This window comes from Megalops cyprinoides, chromosome 17 (genome assembly GCF_013368585.1).
Source record: "Megalops cyprinoides isolate fMegCyp1 chromosome 17, fMegCyp1.pri, whole genome shotgun sequence".
NCBI lineage: Eukaryota > Metazoa > Chordata > Actinopteri > Elopiformes > Megalopidae > Megalops > Megalops cyprinoides.
Window position 1 is genome coordinate 1,098,961 of NC_050599.1, and position 14,448 is coordinate 1,113,408.

At 44.2% G+C, this 14,448-nt stretch overlaps 2 protein-coding genes and 4 non-coding genes across 8 annotated transcripts; 5 read left to right on the plus strand and 1 right to left on the minus strand.

Annotated features, from left to right (window-relative positions):
* Positions 1-1,597: 1,597 nt before the first annotated feature.
* Positions 1,598-5,138, minus strand: rnaseh1 (ribonuclease H1). 3 transcript variants are annotated; one of them, XM_036549835.1, is made up of 9 exons: positions 5,070-5,138; positions 4,704-4,805; positions 4,484-4,608; positions 3,978-4,148; positions 3,723-3,822; positions 3,265-3,319; positions 3,070-3,154; positions 2,783-2,907; positions 1,598-2,282 (listed from the first exon to the last, which is right to left on the minus strand). In XM_036549835.1, exons 2-9 carry the CDS (start codon positions 4,766-4,768, stop codon positions 2,196-2,198), a joined length of 813 nt encoding a protein of 270 aa, XP_036405728.1. In that variant the 5' UTR covers positions 4,769-4,805; positions 5,070-5,138; the 3' UTR covers positions 1,598-2,195. The 3 variants fall into 3 exon arrangements, with proteins under 3 accessions (XP_036405728.1, XP_036405727.1, XP_036405726.1); XM_036549834.1 differs by having other exon boundaries at positions 5,005-5,121; XM_036549833.1 differs by having other exon boundaries at positions 4,704-5,121.
* Positions 5,139-5,267: 129 nt separating this feature from the next.
* Positions 5,268-9,110, plus strand: rps7 (ribosomal protein S7). The gene is made up of 7 exons (XM_036549621.1): positions 5,268-5,320; positions 6,046-6,129; positions 6,261-6,332; positions 6,904-7,047; positions 7,649-7,713; positions 8,380-8,530; positions 8,999-9,110. Exons 2-7 carry the CDS (start codon positions 6,055-6,057, stop codon positions 9,074-9,076), a joined length of 585 nt encoding a protein of 194 aa, XP_036405514.1. The 5' UTR covers positions 5,268-5,320; positions 6,046-6,054; the 3' UTR covers positions 9,077-9,110.
* LOC118792763 lies at positions 6,551-6,773 on the plus strand. The gene has a single exon (XR_005005617.1). It is a non-coding gene; the product is annotated as a small nucleolar RNA SNORA73 family (small nucleolar RNA).
* Positions 7,315-7,537, plus strand: LOC118792764. Its single transcript, XR_005005618.1, has one exon. It is a non-coding gene; the product is annotated as a small nucleolar RNA SNORA73 family (small nucleolar RNA).
* Positions 7,879-8,099, plus strand: LOC118792765. The gene has a single exon (XR_005005619.1). It is a non-coding gene; the product is annotated as a small nucleolar RNA SNORA73 family (small nucleolar RNA).
* On the plus strand, positions 8,588-8,808 carry LOC118792761. Its single transcript, XR_005005616.1, has one exon. It is a non-coding gene; the product is annotated as a small nucleolar RNA SNORA73 family (small nucleolar RNA).
* Positions 9,111-14,448: the final 5,338 nt, after the last annotated feature.

Here is a 14,448-nt window from a genome sequence, read left to right on the forward strand (position 1 = left end):
CCTCCAGATATTGAGTAATTCCTGCAAGGTATGCATTTTTATCTGCCTAAACTCTTTGACAAAGGAAAACATTGAGAAGGTTTACCTGGGGTCAAACTTCACTTTAAATCCTCTGATCTTTTTTTTCCTGCACAATAAATACGCTAATGCTAAATAAGTGTCCTATGGCTGAGAAAACAGGAGCTGCAGGAAGCAGAATCCTTATTTCTGACGCTTTTTCACACATTTAACTCTCATCTTTGCTGTCTCTTCTCACAGCTCAATTACTGCACTGTGATCAGCCGGCATTTAAAAGTATCTGTGTTGTTTATTAAAAAACAACTGTGTCTTTGTTTCCAAAATGAAATATTATTCAGAGGGATTTTCTGACTGAATGTGTCTTTTTGAAGTATCAGACAGGGAAGGCAGCTGCAGACAGGAGTTTGATACAGGCTACAGCTGCCATGATGACAGATCTCTCCTTTGTCACTGTTTGATTGACATTTCCTCTTCATGCTCCCAGCTCATCCTGATGCTGAGCAACAAAGAGCTCAGTTCGCACCATTGAAGTTATTCTCTGAATGCTGCCAATTTTTTTCTCTGCCTTATGAGGTGGGTGCTCTAATGAGTTAGTTCTGAGCCATAAAGAGACAGTCTAATGAGAGGAGTGTCACACTGCCCCAACACACACACACACACACACGCGCACACACACACACACACACACGCGCACACACGCGCACACACGCGCACACGCACATACGCGCACACACGCGCACACACGCACATACACGCACATACACGCACATACACGCACACGCACATACGCGCACACAAGCACACAGAAATAATTGATGGTTTGGTGGAGAGAGGAGTGTGATTTGCCAGAGCTGTCTCTAAAGCTGTCCTTGTGGCTTTCAGTCTCAGTTCAGCTCTGGAGGTCATATCTGTTCAGAACAGCCCTCTTCACAGCCTGCTCCCTGCCACCCGTGGACAACAGAGGCACATGGAAGGCAGGAAGCACAAGGGTCTCTGTAATCTGGGATTTTTAACATGAAAAATGTGTTTCTCTCTCAGGAAACGAGCTCCCCGACAGCGTGTAGGTATCTCACATGCTCCCCTTCAGATCTGAGAGTGGGCAAGCAATAATGAGTTACACAGGAGGACCGCAGACGGTCCACACGGTCAGGGTGGTGATGACCGCAGACGGTCCACACGCTCGGGATTACCGCGCTACACTGCTCTGTAAAAGCAGCCACTGTGTACACTGCTGCTCAGGCCTGAGTTTACCGCAGACCAATCAGGACCACTCTCAACACTCACTCTTTTAAACATGACATGTGGGAGAGACTACATCCTCATTCACAGGACACACCCAAGTGACACAGGGGCTTTCATCAAAGTTATCACTACATTTACATGATCTTCCTGGATTCATAGTCAAAAGAGAGTGTCACTTAAGACTGCTATTCTCACATATCTTCACTTGGGAGAGAGGGGGGGTCAACATTACAGCACTAGTCAACAAGTCATTGTAACCAAAGACATCACCACTCCATAGGTACAGTATATACAACTTTATTAAACAAATAACCAAAAACATACAAATTAACTGCTCTGAATTGCCAGCACTCCATTAAAATACGTAGGTGTAGCAAATCCCAAAGACTAAAGCCGGTGACATTTGTTTAGAGAGTAAAACACACAGACTGAACTCAAACCCTTATAGTGCTTAAACAGAGAAGAGCGCACAGTCACAGGCTACCATTACTCTGTGTGGTGTGACCGTCAGACTACAACAGGATTAGACCAAAGTAAAATATTCCACTTCTGGGCTATAAGCGGAAGAAAAAGCATACCCAGCCCATAACATTAAAGCAGCATGGTTTTGTGCCTCTGAACAGTAAAGAGCTTCCTTCACTTTATAGCGTTTAAATCAATTAAAAGACAATGGACGTGATTTCAGCACACTGCTTGCACTATGAATGACTAAAATGTCATTCCCACCTCTACAGTTTACCTCTGCTTCAGGGGCACTACATTATATGTAGAATCTGTGGGCAGTGCTTTGTTCAGATGTCCTATGCTCATAAATGATTGCCTGTTTTCACTTTAGAAGCTGTTTTCTCGCTTCTTTCGCCTCCTGATGGATAAGGAGTTGAGTTTTTTTGCTTGTTGCATCAGTGTGGGGGTGCAGGCGCCCCAATTCTGCCAGGTCAGTTTAACGGCTTCGACGCTCCCTCTCGTGACAGACGGTCAGCCTCCTCGTTCCCCCTGTACCCAGCGTGGCCCGGGATGTGCATCTGGAGCCAGAGGACAGGGGACACAGAGACAGACAGACAGACACAGAGAGACAGAGAGAGAGAGAGAGAGAGAGAGAGAGAGAGAGAGAGAGAGAGAGAGAGAGAGATGGACAGGTGTATTCTGTTCTTTATTCCTACTGCGCTCTGGACACCTCTCAGAAACCTGTTACTTGTTCTGTCCCTGATCATTGTCACCTGTGACACCTGCAATGGCGCAAGTGTGTGTGTGTGTGTGTGTGTGTGTGTGTGTGTGTGTGTGTGTGAGTGCGTGCATGCGTGTGTGTGTGTGCGTTGCAGGCTAGAACTCATTTAGACAGCCGCAGAGACATCCCCTTAAAGCAGGAATTCCTCCTCAGCAGTCTGTGGCATCTCCCTAACAGCAGCACACAGTCTTGCTTCTACAGTAACGGGAGGCTGGCGCCATGGAAACAATTCACTGCAGCTGGCTATTCCTGCAGGCAGGACTGAACACTGCATCCACTGTACACAGAAGCACTCACCCATTTTACCTCCAGCTCCTGATTTAACTTATCAAGCTGCTCAAAATCCTCTCTGTTGATGACCCTCCCACCAGCCTTCAGCTTCCATCCATTAACCTTCCACGTCTTCACCCAACTTGTGATACCTTTGTAGAAACAAGCATTGCAGACAGGCTGCTTTTATTCGTAATAGGGACTCTCTGCAGTGCTACTTCTGACACACACGTATAGGGGAGTGCATGCACACAGGCAAGATGATAACTCCAGCACTTCACCAAAGGCCTTGGTTCGAAATAAATCACACAAACCATTGATGGTGAACTTGCTGTCTGTGTAGAGCACAAGCTTCTTAATGTTCGCTTCTTTGGCCTGTTCCAGAGCTTTACATGCAGCCTGCACCGCAAGGACACAAAACGGATTCCTAATTTAACATAAATAAAACACACTGCCACTGCACCAACCACCAACACAGGGATACACAGGAACACAGACCAAACGCCTACCTGTAATTCCGCTCTTTGGTTAGTTTGTCTCCCTTGTAGCCTCTCGGAAACATTCCTGCGTTGAAAAGTGGAAATGCATTACTAACATTTTAAAACAGAATTGTATGTCTGATTCCTGTTCACTATGAATTATGAATTATATAGGTGAGGCTGAGGTATGAAATATTATTTATTTTGGTGTCAAAGGTAATATTTGTATACAACCATTATTAATATAAACCATTATTTGTACACAGAGCAGCAAAACAGCCTGCATCAGTAGGACGGTGGTCAAGGAAAGGGCTCTGGACCGATTATCAGAAGTTCATGGGATCAAATCCCTTTTGGAATGGTGGAGGCTGCCATGAGCTGGCACTTACTGAGGTACCTTTCCTGTCGCGTGCCAAATCCACGATGCAGAAAGTTTTACATGAATATCTAACAGACAGGAGCCATGACTGGACTCCAGTTATACTTACATCGGGTGCTCTGGTCCCCAGTAAACCCCGATGCCAGCGCGGGCACCAGTGTTCCCGTTACGAGAGCAGCAGCCGTCGGTGTACACCACCACCGCATCCCCTGCGAATCAACCGGAGCAGGAGAGCAGCTGCTGACACTGAGCGATACACCATACACACGCTAATTCCGCACAGGCGACGCAATCTGACGAGGGAGAGTCAGTCCACTGCAGGACATCAGCTTTCATAATGGGGAATTTGTGTCGGGCCATTTACCCATGTGGGTGAAGCCGTCGCTGCCGGCGGCCGATGTTTCCGCCGCGCGTTTGAATCTCTTGGGCTCCTCTCCTGCATCCGTATCCCCGCAGGGCCGTTTGATTCCGAGCGGTATTAAAGAGATGGGCTCCGGTGCGAGTCTCGGGAGCTCTACCTCGCAACTGCCATTTCCTGAAAGACCATAAGCACAAAGCAAAGGCCTAACGAATACTAACTTATTTTAATACGAGCTAAAGGTTGTCTAGCATGTGGTAGTCTACGTACTTTTAATTGCAAAATTTACACGTTTCCCATTTACCACACTAAATATTGCAAACCCTTTTGTAATCATTATTTATGGTCATCTACATGGACCATTTATACGTAGCTAATGAACAAAACTAGTGAATGATTTTCACAAAATATCCATCCCCTGGTTATGATTCACACTAAATTTCGCCATGAGAGAGATCACTAAACGTGTTCTGAGCCGACAACCCGAGCAAATTCTGCAGAATATTCATTACCTGCATCTGACGCCGGAGATATCCCCGCCGCCTGGCCCCTAACGAAAGCCCAGGCGTCCTCCTCTGAAGCGAACTTCTTGAAGCTGGCAGAAGGGAACTTGTCTACTTGGCTTTTACATTCTTCCCTGGAATACAATTGTCAGAAATCAGAGATGTTATCAGCGTTCTGGATGGTGTACTCCAGAAAGATCACCAACAAGCAGGACCATTATGAACGTACCAGGTGCTGTAAACGCCGGGTCTGTGTCCTTTCTTCACGGCGTAGAAGTATTTCCCCTTGACCATCTCTCCGGCGCCTATGCAGACTGCCCTGCGTGCGATGCTATAAAGGGCAGTCAGTTTTAACATCACCCTTTGACAAAAGCAACGTGTAACCCGCTAGCTATTGATGCGCATTGTATGCGCAGTATAATACGGCATGTTTAGCCAACTCGATCGCGTTACAATTGCACACAGCTGGCTAGATCACTCACAGCATTGCAGTTTTGGCAACAACAACAAAACACCAATAATTGGCTTACTATCTGCTTTAGTCAAGTGGGTTGTTTTCATCAAAATCTACCATACATTCTCTCTTAGCACATACTTTAGTGTCGCTAAGTTAACCAGACAGTGGAAGTGGCCTGTTCTATCGGCGATTTCCGCGTTCAAAGCGATGTTTGTGTTTTCGGAAACAGAAATCCCACACGTGCGCCCTCTGCTGGCTGGGAGCTATCTCGCTAGCGGCATGTCTTCAGCCTTTTCCGGGTTGCCGTTTCCCATGATGCTTCAGCCAGAACGCGCTTTTACCGACCTCTCGCGAGAATCCGGCCTCTTCCCAGGCCGACGTTGACTGAGGTTGGTTGTTACAGTTTATACGGTGATCGAATGATTTACATTAAAAGGTTTAAAATAAACATTATGTTGTGGAATTAGGCTCACACACCTGCTGAAAAGCAACGGATACTTTAGATGATCGCCTTTCGAAGCGTGGATGGCTCTAATTAAGTCTGAGATAGTTGTACATTGGTTGACATGAGTGATCAGTGGGAAGGGTACAGAAAACCCTAGGCCTGTGTATGGATGGCAGTGTAAAAGCTTATGCTTGAAGATGCTCTGCTCTGGTTCTTTTTAAACTCAGAAGTACGTTTTATTCGCGCATTTATGGACGTTTGAAATGCATTGGGGGGAGGTGATAATTATTAAGTATTACCAGTCGAGAGGCAGCAGGCAGCTAGCCGTCCAGCTAACTGGCCGCTTGTCTGATTTTTTGAGCATGCGTTTCTGCTGGGTTTGGGACTTAAATCGTTTGTCGATTACATTTCCTTATGTCTTCGAAATAAACGGAATCAAGGGTATCTAATTAAATAGTAGGCTGTTTTTATACAGATTAAGTAGTCATTTGATGTATGCCAGTAGTTCTCATGGAGTCATGGGTAGCTGGATATTCAGCGTGCTCTCAGTATTGGTGCCTCGCTGCTAGCGGTAAGCAGCACTGTGCTGTAATTAGCTGTGCCTTGATTTGGTGTAATTTGAAAGACTTTATGCAGATATTTTTAAAACTTTGTTTACCTTTCACGCAGACATTGGCCATGTTCAGTACCAGCGCCAAAATCGTGAAGCCCAACGGCGAAAAGCCGGATGAGTTCGAGTCTGGCATTTCCCAGGTAAGAGAGACTGCACCCTACGAAGCAAATTTTGGTCAAGAGTAAATGTGTTGGTCAGTGTGGACACTTCCATGTTGGTAAAGATGACAGCTCGCTGACTGCCATGTGCTGTCGGTGGGTTTCTGTTCTAGGCTCTGCTTGAGTTGGAGATGAACTCTGACCTGAAGGCTCAGCTGCGGGAATTGAACATCACTGCGGCTAAGGTCAGTAAGAGCTCTTCGAGCAGCCGGGTACGGCCTTGTGTTTGCCATTTAGTTTTATGGTGTTCTGTTTTTCTTTGGTAGTGTCAATGGGCAGAGTATGCAAATGTGCTGTAATTATTTGAACCTGTGGCATTAGTTGAGACTCAGGTAGGTTGTGGTAAGATGAGATACATTTAACTTCTGCTAGAAGCAAGACTTGTTAATGACTGGTTTGATCCCCAACGTGGACATCCTGTGAGGTTGCTCTCACATGGCTCTGTCCGTGTGGCGTATGGGAGCGCAGCACTTCACAGTGCCATGACGTACAGTCCCGTTCCACGACGTTGGACATCAAGCTTGTCCCCGGCCTTTGGGCTGGTGAGGACAGCGTCCTGTATATTCCTACATCTTCCCAGAGCCCTTGGGCCATGACTGGGGAGGTAAACCATGCAGTGCACAGATTCCTTCTTGGAGTTAATCACAAATAAGATTCTGTGACCTGCTAGTTATGTTGTAGATGAATACTTAAATTCACATGGATTAAAATGGTCAGAGGCTATTTGCATTAAAAGTGTAATTGACTGTTTCTCAGGAAATTGAAGTTGCTGGGAACAGAAAAGCCATCATCATCTTCGTGCCTGTGCCCCAGCTGAAGTCCTTCCAGAAGATCCAGGTCCGGCTCGTACGAGAGCTGGAGAAGAAATTCAGTGGCAAGCATGTGGTCTTCATTGCACAGGTGAGGTCAGGTTCGCTGTCTGCCTGTTGGATTGTCCCTGTGCGTGGAGTATACTGACTTCTGTTGCTATTTGAGTTTTTTTTTGCTGTTTTGTATTTCTTGCGTTGTTTAAAGTTAATTTCTTTTATTGCGTGCAAGCTGAGAAGCTTCCACATCAGAGCAGGAAGTATGGCACCTCTTTCATACCTCTTCATAAGTCTATGTCCTGCGTTTCTGTGTGATCTGACGCTGTATATTGATATACTTTGCTCAGAAAATGATTAGATTCCAACGTGGACATCCTGTGAGGTTGCTCTCACATGGCTCTGTCCGTGTGGCGTATGGGAGCGCAGCACTTCACAGTGCCATGACGTACAGTCCCGTTCCACGACGTTGGACATCAAGCTTGTCCCCGGCCTTTGGGCTGGTGAGGACAGCGTCCTGTATATTCCTACATCTTCCCAGAGCCCTTGGGCCGTGACTGGGGAGGTAAACCATGCAGTGCACATTAAGCTTCTATTCCCTGATTAGACCTTGGCATCATTTGGGATCAAATGCTGTTAATGGTTGTTGTCTTGAGTGGTACTGTAAGTTGAGTTGCTCTTGCCACACGTTTTTACAGAGGAGAATTCTGCCAAAGCCAACAAGGAAAAGCCGCACGAAGAACAAGCAGAAACGTCCCAGGAGGTGAGATTTTAAATTGTATTAGTCAGGAAAAATGTCCCTAGTTCTGTCAGGAGCTCCCTTCAGATTTGATATTGTGGTGGGGATCTGAAATTGATTTGTTGTGCATAATATGATCATCAGTTCTTTTTGGAGCACATTGATTGTTTTAAAATGTGATGGCTCAATCCAACGTGGACATCCTGTGAGGTTGCTCTCACGTGGCTCTGTCTGTGTGGCGTATGGGAGCGCAGCACTTCAGTGCCATGACGTACAGTCCCGTTCCACGACGTTGGACATCAAGCATGTCCCCGGCCTTCGGGCTGGTGAGGACAGCGTCCTGTATATTCCTACATCTTCCCAGAGCCCTTGGGCCATGACTGGGGAGGTAAACCATGCAGTGCACACTCATTTGTTGGACTGAAAGAGCTGGGTGAATGTGTGTCCTTAATACCATTTCAGAATCGATTGTAGTGCAGTGAAAATGGCAAAAGCATTTACGTAGAACGTTGCAATTGTTTAGTACTGAAACGCATACGTGGTCAGTCCTTTGTACTTAGGAGTCAATCTCAATGATCATATGGAACTACCATGTGACGTGTGCTTGTAACAGAACTGTAAAATGCAAATGCAGCTGTATAGGTTTGAAGTTGAAACGTTACCTTGTGATCTGGGTTTTTTTTTCCCCAGCCGCACACTGACCGCTGTGCATGATGCAATTCTTGAAGACCTGGTTTTCCCCAGCGAAATCGTTGGCAAGAGAATCCGTGTGAAACTGGACAGCAGTCGGCTCATCAAAGTCCACCTCGACAAGGCGCAGCAAAACAATGTTGAACACAAAGTGAGTCCAAGTTCACAAGTTTTGTGGTCTAGAGATTTTTTTTCCCTTTTCCTTCCCCCAACGTGGACATCCTGTGAGGTTGCTCTCACGTGGCTCTGTCCGTGTGGCGTATGGGAGCGCAGCACTTCAGTGCCATGACGTACAGTCCCGTTCCACGACGTTGGATATCAAGCATGTCCCCGGCCTTCGGGCTGGTGAGGACAGCGTCCTGTATATTCCTACATCTTCCCAGAGCCCTTGGGCCATGACTGGGGAGGTAAACCATGCAGTGCACAGATTGAATCTTAAGATTAGTATTTAAGTTATTAATCTGTTATTTCTGTTTGAAACATGGTCAGTTTACATTCTGTAACAAACAATGTCACATGGTTGTCAGTGTAGTGGACAGTTTTGTTTGTGGTGGAATTGTCTTTGCTTTATGTTAAATATTTCGCCATTACCGGCCTCATGATTGATGTTCTTTTTTAGGTCGAGACCTTCTCCGGTGTCTACAAGAAGCTCACAGGCAAAGATGTTGTATTTGAGTTCCCGGAATTCCAACTGTAAAGTGCAAATGACAAAATAAATTTGTTTACTGTCATTTATCGTATAACGCAGAATTGTTTGTCAAATGTTACTTCTGTCTTCTCCAGCTGGGGTTTCTAAGCTTTAGTGTGTGGGACGCACCGGGTAGTCCTGTGTGTTGTGACTGTGGCCCCTGTGTTTTCAGTGTTCTGGCTCTGAGGTCACTCGGGCCCGCCTGTCCCTCCCCCCCCCCCCCCCCCCCCCTTTACTGACACTCTTCTTCTGGAGCAAGTGATACACCTTTTTGTGGCATTCACATGTTTTGGTTCAGCTGAAGCGGTGCTCTCACAGAGCTTATTTGACGTGTAACATGATGCTGAATTGGGACTTTCTGGGTTGAGTTGACCTTGTTTGTCTCTGGGTTAATTTACAGGATGCAGGTCAGTCCAAACGGTGTGACAAACTCCTAAAGTGTTCAAAACACTAGCAAGTTTCATTGCTCACTGAGGTCACAAATGAATGAATTAAAATGAGAGGATGTAGTTTTTTTTTTCTAGCAAGCCATAAAAATGAATAGCTGGCTGTAGCTGAGATGTCCCATTGCATTACACTGCAATAACTGACTATGCAGGGCAGAGTTCATATTTTAACTGACACTACAGCAGTTAAAACTTCAGGGATTATGGATAGTATTAATAAAAGTGCAAAAGAATAACTAATCATTTAAATGAGCATGTGACACTTATCTGTCCCCCAGGCTATGGTGTACTATCGCAGCCAGCAGGGACAGAGACAGTTTAATTCTGCTGCTGTCACTGATGATGTGGAAGCAATATATAATACCGAAGTTTTAATAAAGATATGAAAACCCTCATTGCAAGTAAAAAGGCGTGATGCTATCGTACGACAGACACTTTGGTAATACCATGCGTCGCCTCAGGGTGGCGCCAGTATACTGTCATTGCAGGTGATCACTGCTTGCTCGCTGGGGTCAGGTCAGAGCTGATACGATGCAAATCCCTTTATCTGTATTATATGGATGCAAAATCTGATCATTGCTGTCTATAATCGGCCCATCTGAATAGCGTGAAGATCAGTAGATCTATACGGCGCTTGCTCCGAAATGATGACTATAAACAGTGTTGAATTAAATGATGCATGATGTTTGTCGTCCGATTTCACCTGAAATATGTTGACATGACTCATTTTTTGAGGAAGTCAAACGTTTTGAAGCAAAGTCAGTCAACATATGGTTGAATCTTCCAAGCGTTTATATTGAATTTTGATTCATAATATGAGCCGCTGCGCAGCTCCGCACTGAGCGTCCCGCCGCACCCCTCCGTGAGCCAGGCGGAGTGCAGCAGTCAGGCAGCCAGAGAAGAAAAGCCTTAAGCACCGTCAGGACCACATGATTGTATTACCAGTGTCGTTTAGTTTTAAAGTTGTGTTTTCACGTTAGATTAACGCTAACTGTGACTCATGACAGTTTTGGTTTGCCAACAAATACACGGAACTTTAACGGGCTCTGTTGTATGTTGGTGGAGGAGCTGTGTGACTTGGATTGATGCTGGCGGCAGTGGTCTGTAACAGTGGTCTATCATTTACACTGACAAATATTCTCTCCATATAAAAACACTGACAACCATATAGGCCTATACATTTAAAATGTCACAAAGAGCATGCTGGAAGAAATAACACTAGATTGGCCTTGATCTAACTTTCCTACGTGAAGTCATAATCACTGGATTATTTGTTAAAGGACATTTTAATTTGAATGTCTATCGTCACGGGTAAATGGTTTGTCGTTCTGTACTACACATAAATGATTACACAACAAATATGTAAAAAGGTCTACATTTTAGAAAACAGGTCTGGAGACTACAAATAGGTATGTGTCATGTTATTTGTCCACAGATCCTGAATTTTCCTTTAAAATATCACACGCTTGTCCTCCAAAATCACAGGACAGCAAAATTCAAAATGTCAACCATCCAGTGGAATCAAATCACAAAACCAATCAAAAAATAAGTGTGTATATGATAAGGTGTTTATTTAAACAATAGCATATGAAACAACAGTGTATTCTAACAGTAAAATAAGCATAAGCATATAGAAATAAATGGCATGAGACTTCTCACATTGAATGTTTCGCTTTGCACACTAAGAACTTGCTAAAACCCTCACATATGCAGGAAATACAGATTTTAAATGGGGCAACACAGACAATATTCTTTACACATAATTTAAGAGCATATGATAACATTCTGCTTCTAATTATATTTTCACATTCAGGATCATTTTAAGGGACTTGGAAATAAAAAGATAAAAAAAACTTGACACCTGAGATGATCTTATAGATCTAATTCACAGTTAAATCACCAATCAGGAAAGACTTTTATGACCATTGTTATGGTCTAGATTATGTCCATAATTACAATATCCAAGTCATCTTGTGCATATAAAACATAAATACTAAAAGTGCTGATGTTCCAGAAACAAAAGCAGCTTGAACTTCAATGGAGTTGCCTATAGTAGAACACAGTGTTTTAGGCTTGACTTGGAAAAACAACAGTTCTTCTGTGGGTCACCTGGAATATTTTGATTTAGTACAATTCATTTTCTCTCTGAATTTTCTTAAATACAGCGAGAGCTGGAAGGTACGCTTCCTGCAGAAATCGCAGGAGTGCTTCCACAGTATTTTCAAAGCCCTTATGATCATAAGTGATTAACATTTCTTTCCCACCAGGCAAAAGGAGGACTGTTTCAGAAATGTTTAAAATCCCCATTTGAAACTGCAGTTTAAAACTGGTCTCCACATTCAGTTGGTTGGTCTTTGAATTGATCACCTTCTCATTGGTGACCTCCTGAATGTGTATAATTTGGTGCTTGCCAGTTTCGGGGTTTTGGAAGACTCTGACGTCTTCCACCACCAGGAAGGGGTACTGCTCGTGCTCCCTGTAGTTGACTATTTTGATGCTTCCTGCAATTTTGCACAGCTCCTCTTGGCTGGTGCCCAGGCTGCCTGTGGCAATCTGCCGTTGTGCCCAGTGCTGCAAAGCCCTTTTCTCGCTTTCCTCCTTAGGGGCCGAGGATTTTTTCTGTTTTCGTTTCTTCCCTGTTTTCTGGCGGTGACTGACAGCGGTAGAGTTTCTGCAGTGGGTCTTCTCTTCACATGGGTTTAGCTGTTTGTGTGTTACTAGCTCTGCTGTGTTGAGGTGCTGGTTTGAACCTGTTTTCTCCAGAAAGAACTGATCCATGACTTGGTAGGGGAATTCCTTCTGATCTCCATCTGCCAGGAATGCTCTCACACTATAGTGGTTCAATATCTGCCTGACTCTTTTGTGGTGCATGCTGGGATGTTTCAGTTTCTTCTTTGTCTTCAGCCAAGCCTCCAGTTTCTCTCTTTCTGTGTCCTTCAGTATTCCATGCAGTGCTTGCATTAAACTTTCAGTCTTTCCTGGCTGATCAATAACATTCTCCATCCCTGATAAGGTGCAACCTCTCAGATCTGAAAAATATCAAATAACTCAGTTGCATTATAGGTCAATAATTAAAAACTTCAAACTCAATTAACTGCAGAGTTCTTCAGGAAAGATTAACTGTCTGCTCAAGGATGGATAAGTCATATAGTAATGAGAATTTGGCTTCTAATTCTTACTAGAGTTTCTAAATATATTGGAAATATGGGCAAAGTATTGAGATTACCAGGGTTTAAGTAACAGGGTGGTAAGTGTGGAATAGCAGCTGCAAAATGGGGCCTATAGAGCAAGGCAGTGACTTCATGCAACTGTATTCCAAGTATGCTAAAACACCTTTGAAATAATAAAAATCCTGTGAAAACTGATAATGCAGACAGACTGTGTTGGTTGTAACTATGAGTCACTATAAATGCAAAGAACCCAAAGTATTTACCCAGAGTACACCCAGAGCCATGGGGAGAATCTGAAAAGATTCGGAAAACAGCAGCAACAGCAACAGCAACTGAAGCCACCCGGATAAGGAAAGCCTTCCCTCGAAACCCAGGCTTTTCCACTGTGAATTCACCCTGAGATTCTGCAACACATAACAGACCAAAGATCTTTTCTGGAGTCACAGGGTCATGTACTGTACTTACATTAACATGAGATCTAGTCAGAAGTGAAGTGGTAATCTCTGTATCAATAATCAAAATAAATAGAAATAATAGAAATACATTCTTGGTCTCCATTTGATTTTTTTTTTCAAATGGTACTTAAAATTGTTATGACAACTAACATAATTATTCATTCTTTCAGCAGATCTGGTAGTTTTATGCAGAGTATGAAACTGAAAGAAGTACATTTGTGGCACCAGAATGGCAGAATATGGGATGTGGAATGAGAAATGGGGGTTATATTACCCAGATCACTGATGAGGAAGGGCTCGTGTTTTTTTAGGGTCTGGTAAAAGGCGAAGTACGCGCTGTGTCCACCAGGTTTCACTGCGTCAAAGAGCTCCCTCGTCTGTTCTTGGGCTGGGTGTGTCTGGCGGATTCTCTGATACTGTTCATCCTTAATGAAATTTTTCCCAAGCAGGTCGTCTGCTAAAGGAACCACCAGCCTCACCCTATCAATGATCTCTGTCCTGTTTGTCTCCACGAATGCAGAGGCTACAGTGAGAGGAAAACAGCATGATTAGGACAGACACTGTTGACCCTCACTGTGTGACACCAAAACAGCAAAAGACTGATATTTCTGAGCAGGACTGCAGGGATTTCTGTGCTGTAGAACAGTGGTCAGGAAACTTAGAGAGGAACAAGGAGGGTTTTGAAAGGAATATTGCTTCAGTACCCTTCAGAAAACTATCAATTTAATGCACAGTGTATCCAATGTTATGTATATTGCCCTGGAGGAAAAAAAAGCTGTTTAGCAGCTTTGTAATTCACTTTTGAAAATATGCAGGCTTATTCTGCACATCCACAGTGGGGTGGGGATAGAGAATATTGGGATATTGCAATGTTATGCAGAAAAACTGAATTTACGTGGAAGCTACTGGTTTTGGCCACTAGAGGGCAGCTAAAAACAGGATGTTACAGATTCAAATTCGGAACAAAAGGAAACTATGGTGTGCTCTGAATTGCCTGTTAGTGTGGAGTCACATGCTGTCTCCATTGCAGAAGCATTTTATTTCATTCTTATCCCCATACCACCCCCACACAGAAACCTAACAGCTGGGCTGGAAGAAACTCTGTAGTTTTAGATACAGTAGTTGTGTTTGACTTAAGTGGGTTATTCGAAAACACAACACATGCACACACACACACGCGTGTGCGCACACACACACACACACTCACACAGAAAGGAAACAAAAGTGAGAGAGAGAGAAAGAGAACACTTTCGAAAAGAAATGAGACATTTTTTATTTACAGGTGTGCTGGAGAAGATAACCACTCAGTG

Excerpts from the sequence above, each read along its gene's own strand:
- rnaseh1 (XM_036549833.1), bottom strand. The coding sequence starts at position 4,831 with ATGTTAAAACTGACTGCCCTTTATAGCATCGCACGCAGGGCAGTCTGC. Across the intron at positions 3,320-3,722 it reads TGGGGACCAGAGCACCCGAT|GAATGTTTCCGAGAGGCTAC; the intron begins GTAAGTATAACT and ends TTTTCAACGCAG. Across the intron at positions 2,283-2,782 it reads AGGAGCTGGAGGTAAAATGG|ATGCACATCCCGGGCCACGC; the intron begins GTGAGTGCTTCT and ends CTCTGGCTCCAG.
- rps7 (XM_036549621.1), top strand. The coding sequence starts at position 6,055 with ATGTTCAGTACCAGCGCCAAAATCGTGAAGCCCAACGGCGAAAAGCCG. Across the intron at positions 6,333-6,903 it reads TGAACATCACTGCGGCTAAG|GAAATTGAAGTTGCTGGGAA; the intron begins GTCAGTAAGAGC and ends ACTGTTTCTCAG. Across the intron at positions 8,531-8,998 it reads AAAACAATGTTGAACACAAA|GTCGAGACCTTCTCCGGTGT; the intron begins GTGAGTCCAAGT and ends GTTCTTTTTTAG.